We start from the raw sequence: 16,917 nt of genomic DNA, 5'->3' as shown, positions 1-16,917 counted from the left end.
AAAATGAAATGATTTCAAAAAAATAAAATAGAATTAAAAAAAATTTCTCATAAAACATTTTTTTTTAATAAAATTCTGGTAAAAAAAAGACTCCTATGCCATGCCATGTCGTCGGTTGGATTCTAGTGTTTCTTTCTGATATCCCTGCCCGCGTCACCGCATTAGCGAGAGACCGGAAAACAAGCGCGCTCCTCTCACCGTTGCCTTCTCCTTTGTTTTCTCTCGCTCTCTCTCTCCCCCCTTGTCTCAGTAAAGTTTATTTCTTTCTCTCTCTTCGCCTCGTCTGCCCTGAGAGAAGAATGCCGAAGAGGACGACGCACACGTACTCGAGTGAGGACGCGGCACCCGATGGTCCCGAGTCCGATCTCTTCGTCTACTACTGCAAACACTGTAGCTCCCACGTCCTTATTACTGGTTTGTTCTGCTAACCCTGCCTGCACTTGTCAATCTATTCCCAAAATCGGACTGTAACCTAGGCCTTATTTCATTCCCCACTGATATCTATTCAAAATTACTTTCTTGTTTGAGCAACCGGTTGTAATTTTTCTTCCATCATGTTAGTTTTGTATCCCATATGCATCAATTTTGTTCTTGATTACTTAAGAGGCCCTTTTTGTGACTTCAATTGGTAATTGCTGAGAAGAGTAGAACTTCTGAGCCCTTGCCACTGGCACCCAAAATAGTTAAGTTAAATGGATTAATAGATGGAAAGCGTTTGTGCTCCCTGATTAAAGGTGACTTCTAATCTAGCAAAAGCTATTGTGGACTAAAATCATCTTTATATTAGTCCTTAAGGTTACAATTAAGCTCGAGAACATGAACACATGTTAGAAAACTTATCTCCATTGGCTGCTTCCACAATCAGTGCTACTATTTAACAGTGATATCCGAGCTAGATTTTAATTCTGAAATTTCATCATTAAAAATGACGTTAATAAGCTTGTAGCTACTGCCAAGGAAGAGCCTTAGGGCATCTCCAACCGAACTCCAAACGCTTGAATGGCGTTGCTCGCAAGCTCCAGCGGTAAAACTTCCGCTATTTGATTGCGGGTGAACAGTGGGGCGTTGCACTGTTCATCTGCGCTATTTTTTTGTCTCTGCCAAACTTGCTGAAGAATTGTGTGAAAGAATAGAACGACCGTTACTTTCCCAAAAGGGGGAAAAATGGAGTTCGATTGGAGATGAATCACGACATTTTTAGTTTCACGGTATTTTGGAGTGAAAAATGAGATTTTCGGTTGGAGATGCCCTTGGAGTGGACATAATTGATGTTTTTGGTTACCTTGTTACTCATATTTAATTAGATTTTTACATAACTCGCTTCCTTTGATGCCCACCATAGCCTCTCACATTTCATTTTACTCAACTACTATTCTTATTCATGCTGATGATTTGAACTGTAATATTTAAAGATGGAGGGAACTAAATTATAATATGTATTTTTGTCAAAGATACCCAGTTACAGAAGCTGCCAAAACGTAAGACTGATAAGGCCAATGTACTGGACAAGATGAAGCATCTTGCTAGATTGAATGTTAAGGAAGCAGGCAAAGTTCTTCTTAAACGGTAATATCTGTTTTTTTAATATCCGTTACTTGCACTTGTTCTAATTCAGTATATTTTGCAACTCATGCTATGATAGTTCTATTGAGTTCAATGCAAAATTTTAATTGCAAAAATTTCGCTATCTGATGTCAAAGTTCTTAAGTTGTTCATGAGTTCTCTTAAAAAATAGGTGCATAATTCCTTTCTGAATCATAAATCAAAGCTCTACATTTCTAGAGATTTCAACTAGAATAATATTACATAACTATTTTTTTATATTTAGAAAGTTTTTTGTTCATCAGAAAAATGGCTTAACAATGACCATGGTAGCACAATTGTGTTCAATATGAAAATCTTCCTTTAGATTTCAGTTCCTTAATTCATGTATGACATCTCTTTTGATACCCTATGTACAAATCATTGATAAGAACTCATGTTATCCATATGTTTGTCAAACGCACACAAAAATACATGTAATTTAAAATGGAAGGTTAAAAAAGTAGTTTAGTTCCCACATATACTATTTTTGCTAGAACAGGATGATTAACAATGTCCTCGATAACATTATCAACATAAGGAGGATTATAGTAACTTGAACTTTTCAACTAATAAGTTAGGGGAGACTTATCATCAAAGTAAAGATAAAGTAAAGATAAACTTATCAACATCTTTAGCAAATTTATTGCCATGAAGGGTATAATGGTAAATTTTACTCTTTGGATAATGTGTATGGCACTTACAATAGGATTTACTGGAGTCTTTCATATTAGATTTTGTTTCCCCAATCATAAAGAATCAATTTCATAATGAGCTCATCAAGTTTACTCATAATATTTTTGATTTCACATTTATTTATGCTAATCTTGGGTCTAAGTTTTATTGCCTCTTGTGAAGAACCATAGTCATGATTATATTTGAAACTTTGTTTAGATTGTGAGATGATTAATAGATAAGCTACATATGTATTAATGCAGCAAGCACAATGTGCAGACTAAATGGAATGATATGAACATGTTATTAAGCTAACAATAGAAAATAACTCACACAATATTCAAATTTTAATGCTATCTACTCACTTTATGAAATTGCTTAGCATAGTTCATTTTCCATGGTTGGCTGCAATTTCATTAGATCACTCTCACAATAACTTGGTATAGAAGGCGAAGGCTTGCAATAGGGTCAATGTATTTTTAGTAGATCCTTCTTAGCATAAGTCCTGTGTGTGACGCAAGATCTATCAATTAACATAAATTCAATCCAAACTTTCTAATTTAAGGATTATAATTTCTAAGGGTAACAATCAATGTTTCGTTAGCTACAAAAATCCCCTTTGGAATATGCTCTCTTGGATGACCTAGTTGTGTAGGAGACTTACTGCTAGTTGCCTTCTATAAATAGTGTTGCAGTCCAGTCACTGTTCCTGCCAATGGCTGGAAGAACATTGTATGGGGTTCCAGGAGTCTTGTTTGGCTCCCTGTGAATTGGTTCACTACTTGGCCCAGTCTGGGAATGTCGGTTCATGTCTTCTTTGGTTTGATTTTCCCAATTGAACTGTTTCTCCTTGGTTCAAAATTGATTTAGGTTAATATCGGTTTAGGTATATAGATATATTGGATAAAAGTTGGAGGATTCATGGTAATTTAAATTTGTAAAGGGGGCTGCACTTTTTGTTGGGTTGCGGAAGCTGTTTAAAATTTGAGTTTTTGATATTTGGTGGTGATAGGTTGACTGATTGGATGGTAAGGCTGTAGGGAGGGCTTTTCAGCTGCCTGGGAAGATGGACAAGGATTTCAGGTGATTGGCGGATGTTCAAGGTGACAGACAGTAGCTATTTTCAGTAAGGACCATAACCTCTAAAAGCCAAAACCACAAAACATAGGGAAACTAAGTGTAGATAATGCAATGAAGGCAAAGGTAAAAGTAAAGATTATAGCAGGAACTTGTTTAGCAAGATTATACCTTAATGTGATACCAAATAGATTCAATGAAAAGAGGTTATTCATCGCATTGGTAGTGGCAAAGTATCATGATGCGATTAAAAAAATTTTTGTTGCAAATTATATAGAAAACTAATTTATATATTTTGGCTAGAATTCTTAGGAAAAGGGGGGTGGAGGCTATAGATTATAGAAAACTATTGATTATAAAAAACCTGGAAGAGCCCACATTCTTGTTGCTTTAATGAGGTAAGACCCGTGAGTTGAAGTGGATAATTTTCTTTTATATGATAGGTAGAAACGAATGCCAAGGTCTATTATTTTTTCTAAACTGTGAAAAATAATGTTTTCTGCTATAATGAATTACATGAATTTCACTTGATTCTCAAATTGAAGTTGAATTTGACCTTATGGGTGTTTATTTTGAATATTTCTTATTCAGTGGTGAGGGAAAACTTGAAAAGCAATTCCGCATGTCTTGTGTGGGTTGTGAACTTCTGGTTTGCTACCGATCAGAAGAGGATTTGGAGCTTGCTTCTTTAATTTATATCGTTGATGGCGCACTTAGTTCAGTAGCAGCAGAAACAAACCCACAGGTAAGAAATAAACACCTGGCATGACTTTCTTTGTCATCAATATAATTCTTTTGGTTTGCATAGATTTCTTGTTTTTCTGCTTGTATATCGTCCTCTTCATTCTTTTGTTAAATAAATACTTTGTTAGTTTGTGCCTTATTGCAGAAGAGTGAATGTAAGAATTTTTTGGTGATTTAAAAACTTGTGTCAACATTGAAATGTTTTCAAATGAACTTTATATTCTGTCTGAATTTCAATCATGATTTTTCGGCAATTTATATTACATTTTCAGTTTCAATTACAAGTGAAAATTTTGTGAAGTCGGGCTGTTTTGCTCCATTGCTTTAGTTTTTGGACCTTAGTGGAAGCTAAACATTTTAGGCTTTGTTTGGAGCAATGGCTGTTGCAATTCAAATCTTGCGGTGGTTCCAGTAATTGCATTATGGTTGGGCATCAATCAGATATCAGTGTTACTTTCAAATCTTCTATCTAATTTGCTTGAAATATCTACTCTGAAAACCTGTATACATAGGGTCCTTGACAGCTAATAACAAAAAATGCACGGAATAGATGTGCTGGAAAGACATTAATCACCTAAAATTTCATTAAACTTAATACCATTTCTCCCTTGTCACAATGATATTAATATCCATCTCACTCAGAACATATTGTCCAGCAAATTGGATAGATGTTGATCCTTTTGTTGTTCCAACTTGCTGTATTGTGCAATTGAAGTAGAGCTTATTTCTTTGACTTATACAATGGGATCCTTACCTAGATAGGAGTATGATAAGCCTTGAATATTCTCTCAAAGGGCGATCTCTTAGAAAAGTGAATATCTTTCCTATGAGCCCCTTTGGTCTGTAAGAGAAAACATTGATGTAGTTCTGAAGGTAGTTTATGTTCATTTAATTAGATTTTGACCAGGGTTTATTTAGATACGAGTTTGATGCTACCTATAGGCATAAGCCCTAATAGATATTTTCTCCACTTGTTCTCGAGAGAGCACTCATAATTTATTAGGTTACATAGGATCAAATTTAGGCCTAAATTGAGTTTTAGATGTGAATTTAATTGAGTGAAAGTGGTTAAGGCGATGAAGATAAACCCAATCAATAGCACATAGTTTTGTTATTCCTGGTGTATTAACAAACTCGGTCTATCAACATAGAGAGATTTGAACCATAATATTCAAACTTTTGATTAGCAACATCATGGGTTACGTCTACTTAGGTATCCCGAGCAAATTAGGGTGGAAATGTGATTGTTAAATATTTGTTTTCAAAGTTAGAATCTATTCGTTTGGTAGTAGAGGGCTAGTCATGCTAGTTTTCATTGATTAGTTCAAAAGCATAAAGCATGTCTAATAGGAAATACTTGATTTCAAGTAGTTCCTAGTCCAAATCTGAAGTAGAACAAGGGAAAACTGCAGTTTTCTCCAATGGACAGCAGTTTTTAACAAGAAAACAGTAAGAGATTGCGGGAAAACTGAGATTAAACTCAAGCAAAGGCTTGTATTTTACTAATAGACGAATAAAATAGCGAAGAAACAATTTGTTCTTCAATCCGAGAGGAAGAACAACTCTCCAATCTCCGGCAACGCCAAGAGCCCAAAGCAAGAAACCCTAGATCTCAAATTCACATTCAAATTCAAGATGAGGAGCCAATTCCCCCCAATCTCCTAATTAAACAAATTAAGCATAAAGGACAATAATAAACTTCCTAAAATAGCCCCCCACATTCAAATTTTCCCTCTTAATAACAATTAAGACAAGTTTGGCCCACATTAAGACAAATTTCCCCTCTTGATTGTTAAATATTTGTTTTCAAAGTTAGAATCTATTCGTTTGGTAGTAGAGGGCTAGTCATGCTAGCTTTCATTGATTAGTTCAAAAGCATAAAGCATGTCTGATAGGAAATACTTGATTTCATGTAGTTCCTAGCCCAAATCTGAAGCAGAACAAGGGGAAAACTGCAGTTTTCTCCAATTGACAGCAGTTTTTCACAAGAAAACAGTGAGAGATTGCGGGAAAACTGAGATAAAACTCAAGCAAATGCTTGTATTTTACTAATAGACGAATAAAATAGCGAAGATACAATTTGTTCTTCAATCCGAGAGGAAGAATAACTCTCCAATATCCGGCAACGCCAAGAGCCCAAAGCAAGAAATCCTAGATCTCAAATTCACATTCAAATTCAAGATGAGGAGCTAATTCCCCCCCAATCTCCTAATTAAACAAATTAAGCATAAAGGACAATAATAACCCCCCCCTGTCTGTTCCTCCTGTAATAGATTTGGACCAGTCTAGGCTGGACCGGTCCAGCCGGCCCCACCTGGGCCGGCGACACATCAATACTTCCCTTCCAATGACTCACCTTGTCCTCAAGGTGGAAGGTATGAAATTGATCTATCATTCTATCCATTGGTTCCCACGTGGCGTCGAAATCCGGGAGGCCTCTCCATTTAATCAATACTTCTTTGTTGTCCTTTTTGTTTGAACGGACTCCTGCCATCTCTAGTGGTTCTAAAACCACCTCTAAGTCCTCCGTCATGTTGTCTGGAAGTTCTTCACTTGTGGCATGTTCCCCTATGGTCCTTCTCAGCTGAGACACATGGACACTGGATGTATAGTGGCTGATGGGGGTAACTTTAGTCAGTACTCCACCGCACCAATCCTATTCAACACTTCATAAGGCTCAAAGTACCTGGGTGCTAATTTATGATTCCTTCTTCTTGCCACTGTCTGCTGTCGGTAGGATCGTAGTTTCAAGAATACCTTCTCCCCCACTTCAAACTGCATATCTCTCCTTTGTGAATCTGCCTGCTTCTTCATGATCTGTTGAGCTATCATCAAATGTTTCTTCAAATCTTTCAGTACCTTGTCTCTTTCTTTCAAATACTGCTCAACTGATGACACGGGTGTACTACCTCTCCCACAATGCACTATGTGTGGAGGGTCCCTTCCATATAGCACTTTGAATGGGGTCATCTGGGAGGCAGAATGGTACGAGGTATTGTACTAATATTCAGCCCAAGGCAGCCACTTTGTTCACATCCGCGGAGTCTTCGACACAAAACACCTCAAATAGGTCTCCACACTTCAGTTCACCACCTCCGTTTGCCCGTCTGTCTGTGGATGGTAGGCGGTGCTTCTCTTGAGGATAGTGCCCTGCAATCGGAACAACTCATTCCAAAATTGACTAAGGAATACCTTATCTCGATTCGTCACTAACAATTCAGGAACCCCATGCAGTCTAACAACCTCCTTGATAAATGTTGCTGCCACTGACACTGCGGTGTAGGGATGTCGTAAGAGGATGAAGTGTGCATACTTACTAAGTCTGTCCACCACTACCATGATGACAGTGTATCCTTCTAACCGTGGTAATCCATTGATGAAGTCCATGGACACTTCCTCCCAAACTTTGTTTGGAAGTGCCAATGGTTGTAGCAGCCCTCCTGGCGCCATGGCCATGTATTTGTTCCTCTGGCACACTTCACACCTCGCCACCAGCTCCTCTACATCTTTATGCATTCCTTTCCAATAGAGTTCTGCTACTAGCCTCCTGTATGTCTTCTGAACTCCTGAATGGCCTCCAATTGCGCTACTGTGAAATTCCTGCAACAAGTTGGGAATGTGAATGGAGGTTCATGGCATAACAAACCTCCCCTGATACAGTAGTCTCTCTCCCTCAAGGCAGTATCCCGGATGGCTACTCTTATCCTTCTTTAGATCCTCCATGATCTTTCCCAATTCCTCATCTAACATGCTTTCTTCCTCGATGGCCCCCAGTCGACTATCAAGGGTACAGACAGAGCTAACCCCTGGAGTTCCCCCACACATTTGGATAGAGTGTCGGCTGCCTTATTCTCCAAACCAGGCTTATATTGGATCTCAAAATCATAGTCCATTAGTTTGGATAACCACCTCTGATGCTCTTCAGTCACCATCCTTTGCTCTAGCAAATACTTCAAGCTCCTCTGATTAGTCTGCACGATAAAGTGACTTCCCAAGAGATATGACCGCCACTTTTGAATAGCCAAGATGATGGCCATCAGCTCTCTTTCATACACTAACTTCAATTTAGCCCTGGCTGAAAGCACTTTACTGAAGTATGCTACTGGCCTGTGATTCTGCATCAACACTGCACCTAGCCCATATCCTGATGCATCCGTCTCTACTATAAAGACCTGACCAAAGTCTGGAAGAGCTAGAACAGGAACAGTCGTCATGGCTTCTTTTAACCTCTCGAACGCCTGGGTGGCTGCCTCTCCCCATCAAAAAATGACTTTCTTTAGTTGCTCAGTCAGGGGCCATGCAATGGTACCGTACCCCTTCACAAACTTCTTGTAGTACTCCGTCAATCCTAGGAAACCCCTCAACTCCCTGAGGTTCCTAGGCAGTGGCCATTTCTGCATTGCCTCAATTTTAGTTTGATCAGCTTCCACTCCCTCTTGGGAAACCACATGTCCCAAGTACTCCACACATGCCTGAGCAAAACTGCACTTCTTCAAGTTGGCTTTCAGCTGATGCTCCTGAAGCACTTCTAATACCACCCTCAGATGTTCCAAGTGCTCCTTCACAGTCCTGTTGTACACCAGGATGTCATTGAAAAAGACCAGGACAAACTTCCTGAGGTGCTTCTTGAATACCCGATTCATTAATGATTGAAAAGTTGTAGGAGCATTAGTCAATCCAAACGACATTACCAGAAATTCATAATGCCCTTCATTTGTCCTGAACGCTGTCTTTGGAACATCTGCCTCCCTCATTCTGATCTGGTGGTATCCGGATTTTAAATCCAGCTTGGAAAACATCACTGCACCATGCAGCTCGTCTAACATCTCATCAATCACAGGAATTGGGAATTTGTCTGGTACAGTGCCTTTATTCAGAGCCCTGTAATCCATACAAAATCTCCAACTCCTATCCTTCTTCTTGACCAGGAGGATTGGACTAAAAAAAGGGTTGTTGCTGGGTCTGATAATCTCCGCCTCCAGCATTTCCCGGATCAACTTCTCAATCTCGTCCTTCTGGATCTGTGGGTAACGGTAAGGGCGGACACTGATCGCTGTCTCCCCTTCCTTCAAACTGATGGCCGGCTCCAGCTTCCTCTGAGGTGGTAAACCCTGTGGAGGTTGGAAAACCTCCCTGAACTGTTGTACGAGAGGCTGTACTGAGAAAGGAATAGTGCCTTCTTCCTCAATTCTGATCCTTTCCAAACGGTGTAACTCCACCAAGTAGCCTCCGCCTTCCTCCTGGATGGTCCGGATTAGGGATTTAAGTGACACCCCAGCCTTGGTCAGCCCAACATCACCTTGGATCACCATTCTTCTTCCCTCCATCACTAGCTCCATCCTCAATGTCCCCCAATTGATCTTGGTCTCTCCCAAGGTCTACAGTCATTTCATCCCAAGGATGACATCCGTTCTCCCCAATTCCAAGGGAAGGAAGTCTTCCTTTACATGGATCCCTTGAATATTCTGTACTACTCCTCGACAAACTCCTCTACCCATCTCCAACTTCCCCGTGCCCATCATCACTCCATAGCCTCCGGTATCCACTAACTCCATCCCCAACAACTCAACGATCTGGTTGGAAATGAAATTGTGAGTTGCCCCACTGTCAATCAACACAATCACCTCGGGGTCAGCTATCTCTCCTCTCACTTTCATAGTGTGACTCTGGGTGAATCTCACTACAGAGTTCAGAGAGACTTCTGCCATATCCAGGTGCAGCTTCTCCTCCCCCTCCTCTTCAGATCTTCTCCCACCTCCCTCCTCGTCTTCCTCATCTTCATAGACAAGGAGAACCTGAAGAGTTCGGTCCTTACACCTATGCCCCGACATGTACTTCTCATCACATTTGAAGCGCAACCCCTTCGCTCTCTTATCCTGTATTTCTTTTTCTGTCAGTTTTTTGAACTATCCCCCATTCCTCCCTCCAGTCTTCTCCTTGGGTGCTTCCTTCTGACCACCTGGCGCTCCCCCCTTTGATGGTAAGAAGGTGGGGTAGTCATCTTGTATGATCCTCCAGAATAGTTCCCTCGAGCTCCTCTTTCTGATTTCCTCTAATTTTCCACCAACTGCGCCAGCTCCATAGCCTTTCTAGGTTCCTCGGCTCCAGCACCCTGACTGCTGTTCGGATCTCCGGTTTCAGCCCTTTCATGAAGTTCCCTTCAAGGGCTGACTTTGAAATGTGATCCAATCTGTCAGCCAGGTACTCGAACTTGTCCCGGTAGTCTGCCATCGTCCCCTCCTGAGTCAGAGCAAAGAATTGCTCATAGAAGTCTCCTCCATCATCGGCTCAGAAACACTCCAATAAACAATCATTGAACTCTCTCCAGCTGCGAATGGGCTCCCTCCTGTCACGCCATTGATACCAGGCTAAGGCTTTTCCCTCCAAGCACATTCCCGCCGCTGTCAATTTCTCCTCCTCCGTCAGACCATTGACAGCAAAATATCGCTCCACCTTATAGATCCACCCATGGCCGTCCTCGCCCTCGAAGACGGGCATCTTCAGCTTCCTCACCTTTGGATCTCCTCCATTTCCCCGGTATCCTCCATAACATCTCATCCCTCGAATGGGGAGAGCTCTCCAGGTGTCCCGATAGTCCCTCCGATGATTATACTCGAACCCCTCTTCATACTCTCCCCTTATTCCTTCGAAATCATCACCTCGACGCTGAATTCCTTCAAATTCAGCACCTCGACGATGAAATTCCTCCCTTCTTCCTTCAAAATAAGCCCATCGACGCTCGAATTCAGCACATCGGCAATGAAATTCCTCCCTCTTCAAAATCAGCACCTCGATGTTGGATTCTTTCAAATTCAGCACATCGGCGATGGAATTCTTCCCTTCTTTCGACAAAATCAGCCTCCCATTTGTCGTATCCCCTACTCAACTCCTCCCTCGAAAGCGGTTCTAGCGGAGGCATCCCATTGTCTCCCTCTAAAACTTCCACTTTTGGATTTTCCCTCCCCCTAAACGGGTTAGAGTTTCCTCCCCTTCCATGGCCGCCGACGGTTTCAGATGATGCCGGTTTTTGTTTTTCTTCAATCATTTTTTTCATTAATTCTTGTAGCGCGGCAAATCTTCCCTCCATCTTCTCATTGATTGACGAAAATTGGTTTTGAAACTCTGAGATCTTTTCTTCGAAATCCGTCTTCAATTGCCCTAGCTCTCCTTCCAAGACCTCAACTTTTCTTCCGGTCATAGTACCTTCTTAGAACTTGAGAGATCTTCTTCCGATTGAGACAAATCTACCACTGAAATTTCAGAAATTCAACCGCCAACGGTCCCAAATCGACGCTCTGATACCAATTTGATACGAAATACTTGATTTCAAGTAGTTCCTAGCCCAAATCATAAGTAGAACCTGAAGAGTTCGGTCCTTGCACCTGTGCCCCGGCATGTACTTCTCATCACATCTGAAGCACAACCCCTTCGCTCCTTATCCTGCATTTCTTTTTCTGTCAGGTTTTTGAACTGTCCCCCATTCCCCCCTCCAGTCTTCTCCTTGGGTGCTTCCTTGTGACCACCTGGTGCTCCCCACTTTGATGGTAAGAAGGTGGTAGTCATCTTGTATGATCCTCCAAAATAGTTCCCTCGAGCTCCTCTTTCTGATTTCCTTTGTTCTTCCACCAACTGTGCCTGCTCCATAATCTTTCCTAGGTTCCTCGACTCTAGCATCCTGACTGTTGTTCGGATCTCCGGTTTTAGCCCTTTCATGAAGTTCCCTTCAAGGGCTGACCTGAAATGTGATCCAATCTGCTAGCCAGGTACTCGAACTTGTCCCGGTAGTCTGCCACAGTCCTCCTGAGTCATAGCAAATAATTGCTCATAAATGTCACCTCCATCATCGGCTCGGAAACGCTCCAATAAACAATCCTTGAACTCTCTCCAGCTGCGAATGGGCTCCCTCCTGTCACGCCATTGATACCAAGCTAAGGCTTTTCCCTCCAAGCACATTCCCGCCGCTGTCAATTTCTTCTCCTCCGTTAGCCCATTGACAGCAAAATATCGCTCCACCTTATAGATCCACCCATAGCCGTCCTTGCCCTCGAAGACGGGCATCTTCAGCTTCCTCACCTTTGGATCTCCTCCATTTCCTCGGTATACTCCATAACATCCATCTTCAGCTCCCCAGGTGTCCCGATAGTCCCTCCGACGATTATACTCAAACCCCTCTTCATACTCTCCCCTTATTCCTTCGAAATCATCACCTCGACGCTGAATTCATTCAAATTCAGCATCTCGACGATGAAATACCTCCCTTCTTCCTTCAAAATCAGCCCCTCGACGCTGAATTCTTTCGAATTCAGCACCTCGGCGATGAAAATTCCTCCCTCCCCCTTCAAAATCAGCACCTTGACGTTGGATTCTTTCAAATTTAGCACCTCGACGATGGAATTCTTCCATTCTTCCGACAAAATCAGCCTCCCGTTTGTCGTATCCCCTACTCAACTCCTCCCTCGAAAGCGGTTCTAGCGGAGGCATCCCATCGTCTCCCTCTTAAACTTCCACTTATGGATTTTCTCTACCCCTATACGGGTTAGAGTTTCCTCCCCTTCCATGGCCGCCGACGGTTTCAGATGATGCCGGTTTTTGTTTTTCTTCAATCATTTTTTTCATTAATTCTTCTAGCGCGGCAAATCTTCCGTCCATCTTCTCATTGACTGACGAAAATTGGTTTTGAAACTCTGAGATCTTATCTTTGAAATCCGTCTTGAATTGCCCTAGCTCTCCTTCCAAGACCTCAACTTTTCTTCCGGCCATAGTACCTTCTTAGAACTTGAGAGATCTTCTTCCGATTGAGACAAATCTACCGCTGAAATTTCAGAAATTCAGCCGCCAACAGTCCCAAATCGACGCTCTGATACCAAATTGATAGGAAATACTTGATTTCAAGTAGTTCCTAGCCCAAAATCTGAAGTAGAACAAGGGGAAAACTGCAGTTTTATCCAATGGACAGCAGTTTTTCACAAGAAAACAGTGAGAGATTACGGGAAAACTGAGATAAAACTCAAGCAAAGGCTTGTATTTTACTAATAGACGAATAAAATAGCGAAGATACAATTTGTTCTTCAATCCGAGAGGAAGAACAACTCTCCAATCTCCGGCAACGCCAATAGCCCAAAGCAAGAAACCCTAGATCTCAAATTCACATTCAAATTCAAGATGACGAGCCAATTCCCCCCAATCTCCTAATTAAACAAATTAAACATAAAGGAAAATAATAAACTTCCTAAAACAGCGCCCCACATTCAAATTTTCCCTCTTGATAACAATTAAAACAAGTTTGACCCACATCAAGGTCCCCCCCCCCCCTTATCAAGGGCCCCCCCCCCCCCTTTGTCTGTTCCGCCGGAATAGATTTGGACCGGTCTAGCCGGTCCCTCCTGGGCCGGCGGCACATCAATATCTATTGGTGGTTCATAGGTACTGGACATGACCAATAAGAACTCAAAGGCATTATATGACTAATTATTCATGCGTTTTTAACTTGACTTAAGAAGTGTGCCTAAAACAGATGAGGTTTAATTGTTGGGTTTGTGTAATTTCAATAGATGGATTGCGTTTTAATTGGCGGTCTTGATAGCATGGGAGTTTCTCTGAGTTTATGTTATCTTGGGGCTTATATGCATTGGAAAGCTTAAGTTTTAATTATATTGGTTTGTTGGCTTTGGGCTAACCCAAATTGATAGGGATGGAGCTTATATTTATTGGAAGACCCATTGAGAAGGTCACCTTTCTCCTTAATAACTTCTGAGGTGGTTGCTTTGTAGTCTCTTGAAATAATTATTCTAGAATGATCTTTGGACTATTCCTTTTAACCCACCAAGTCATATTAAAGTCATTATGAATTATATGGTAGCTTTTAGAGATTTTTGTGTGTTCATAGTTCTCCTGTAAAATTGTTGAAGCTTAACTCTTGGGTAAACATTTTCATTTCTTTAGTTTCTCCCAATTTGATGCAGGACTACAATGCTTTTCAATGTATGCGATAAGAACTTGCACGGTTTTGATAAGAACAATTACGATTAAGACTATTAGCAATCAAAACAATAAAATAAAACATAAGAGGGGTAGCTACCCTTAGGCCAAATTACATGCCAAACACTTGGATTATCAAAATAATTTAGAATTTTAACAACATGTGAATTAAGTAGTTTTCAACAAAATTCCTAATCTAACAATAAGATAGCAACATAGAAAGCGCACTCTATCCTACGTTTACTAAGCAGAGGAAAAAGGCAAAGCACGGCTCCTTGTGACTTGATCACCACCTACAAGATTAGTGGATTAGGAAATTAAATGAAAAGGGGAAGAAGTTCACCCTTGGGATGGTCCGGAAACGATTTGCCACTGGACGTTGGCAAGTTGTTCTTCAATGGCCTCCGAAAGCGTGAAGATGATGCGGTCCACGTACTCTTCAATGGAACGATGAACTTCCGGGTTGAAATCGAAGGTGGAGTGGAGGATGTTGACGTTGCCTTGTTCGTCATAAGTGAATCCGTAGTCAAGCTCCGGATCGGCCATTCATTGGCTTTGAAAGAAGGATGTGTAGACGAAGATCAATGTTGATTCCCTTGGAGACTTCTCTAGGGAGAAAAAAGTTTCTCTCTAGACTTTATTTGGAGAAGGAGAGAAGATTGGCCGGCCTATGAAGGAGGATAGGTTGAATTAAATTTGTTTCAGATTTTGTGGAGGGAAAGTGATTCAAGCAACTTCTAATTAATCCTCTTAATTGGGAGAAATTAAAAAAAGGGAGAAAGAGAGAGGGGGCGGCGGCAATGGGGAGGAGGTTTGGGATTTCTTTCCAAAACTAATTATGAGATTTTGGAAAGTAATAAGGAGGTGGGGCTTTTGGAAATTTCGGCCAAAGAGGGATATGAAGGCTTGAATTAATTCCAAAGGGGGAGATGGGCTTTAGGAAATAAATCAAAGGGGGAATTAATGAGGGGGCCGGCGGCAAAGGGGCTAGGGAGGGATTTAAAGGAAGCTTTTAAAGCTCCCTTAAGTTAGGGAATCAAATTTGGGATGAGATATTTCATCCCCATTTAAATTAAAAATCAAATAGGAAGGGATTTGGAAACTTTTCTAAAATAGGAATGGTATTTTAGATTAATTTATTTGCAAAGCAATTGAATTACCTAAAATATTCAAACCCAATTAGGAAAGGGGTAGTTGCAATCAATGATGGAGGGAAAGCCAAGTGGAGGGCCGGCGGCTTATGGTTTAGCTGTGGGTGGTGTTGGGGGAGAGGGAGGTGGGAGATTTAGCCGACAGTGAGGGTGGGGCTAAGATGGCTGGCGGCTTGGGTTGTCAGAGCGGTTTTAGTTGGCCGACGGCATGGGTACGAAGGGTAGAGAAAAAGAGATAGTGAAGAAGAACCAAGAACCCGACTGTCTCCAAGGTTGGTGGGTGATCCGATTTTCCTCTCCTAGGGATTTCTCTCCCAAGCACTCTCAAGATCTCACAAAGAACTCAAGCAATGGAAAATTTTTATCATTCATTCATTAAACATAAAAAGAGAACATTAGGGCTATATATAGCCTCATATAAAGGACTCAAAATAAAAGACGACAATGCCCTTTAGGCTTACACAAGACCTCCCTTAAGTAAGGGGTAAAAGCGAAAAATAATAAAACAAATACATCATAACATAATAATAGACCAATACATAACACGACTCAGAAATACATCAACTCAATCGTGGCCGTAGATCGACGACCACGTCTCTGATAGACTTTTCAAGCTCCGATGTACCCATCACAATTGGCTTTGCACTAAAAGATTAAATTAGTGTGGAATGGATGAAGTCTAAAACATTTGAGAACTCTCTTGTATCCTGGTTGAGCCTTAAGTAATATGGAGAGAAATCTTCCTCAACAAAGTCGACAGAAATCTAATTGCTTAGAAAAAGCCAACCAACCCTTTGTGAGCCTCCTCGATGTGTGAGAGAATACTTAGCCATTTTTCTTGAGGTAGATTGGGTTCATTTTACCGGATTTTCATTGATGTGTAGGCTAGGGTTAATTTAGATTTGAGTTTGCGGGAGAGCACTTTTAATTAAGGAGGTTTACTTAGCCTCAAAAGTAGACTTAAATTTGAGTTTTAGAAGTGCATTTAATTAGGTGGAAAATGATTGGGGTTATGAATGTGTTAATGAGAGAAGCATTAATGGGGTAAGATGTAGATGTGAGAGAGGGAGAGTTGGATGCTATTGAGGTCAAGTGTGAAGCATAGGCAGTTTGGGAGATGGTCTCTCTGGCAATATAAGAATGCTTAGAGAGGAGCAGAAATATGCGATATAGGAAGGTAGAGAAATTGAGGTATAGTGAGGATCATGAAGCCTATTTGAGGTCTTGGGTATGTATGGAATCATAAAGCCTATGTGAGGTCTTGGGTATGTTGTTGTTTTTTTAATTATTTCTTTTATTTATTTATTTATTTTTGTTCTTGTAATAAACGGTGGGTATGTTGGGGCATGATAATTCTCCACAACGATACTAAGTTCTCAAACAGTTTTATTCCTTGTACAATATTCATAGCTACTCTTCATTCTGAATTCAATTATCCACAAAATCAGTAGACCTAGTTCATTTTTCATTGATGTGTGCATTTCCTGGTGTGATTTTAGCAGATTCCATTATCTTTCATTTTTGCACAAAGGTGTTCATTTCTTTGACCAGAGTGTTTAAGATCAACTAGTTGTAGGAAGCACTCGTGAAAATGCAGAAAGTTTTACGTAGCCTCTTTGCTGATAGATTAAACTTTAAAGTGCTTATGCATGTTTTTGTTTATTTTAGATTAAAGTTCATCAATGCAAAAAGTCCTTATATAATTTCAAAA

The 16,917-nt window shown here is 40.8% G+C and overlaps 1 protein-coding gene across 2 annotated transcripts in view; it reads left to right on the top strand.

Annotated features, from left to right (window-relative positions):
* The first annotated feature begins 92 nt into the window (after positions 1-92).
* Positions 93-16,917, top strand: part of LOC110104852 (UPF0235 protein At5g63440) — a 32,013-nt gene continuing 15,188 nt past the window's right edge. Inside the window, exons 1-3 of one of the 2 annotated variants that reach the window (XM_020834123.2) lie at positions 93-414; positions 1,460-1,566; positions 3,925-4,078. In XM_020834123.2, the coding sequence (XP_020689782.1) occupies positions 349-414; positions 1,460-1,566; positions 3,925-4,078 (327 nt within the window). In that variant the 5' untranslated portion in view covers positions 93-348. Of the gene's footprint in view, positions 415-1,451; positions 1,567-3,924; positions 4,079-16,917 lie in introns of both variants that reach the window. The other variant, XM_020834122.2, reaches the window with a different exon arrangement.

Source organism: Dendrobium catenatum, unplaced genomic scaffold (assembly GCF_001605985.2).
Source record: "Dendrobium catenatum unplaced genomic scaffold, ASM160598v2 fragScaff_scaffold_621, whole genome shotgun sequence".
In the NCBI taxonomy this organism is placed as follows: Eukaryota; Viridiplantae; Streptophyta; class Magnoliopsida; order Asparagales; family Orchidaceae; genus Dendrobium; species Dendrobium catenatum.
Note: the sequence above shows the minus strand (reverse complement) of the source record. Positions and strands in the feature narration are given on the sequence as shown.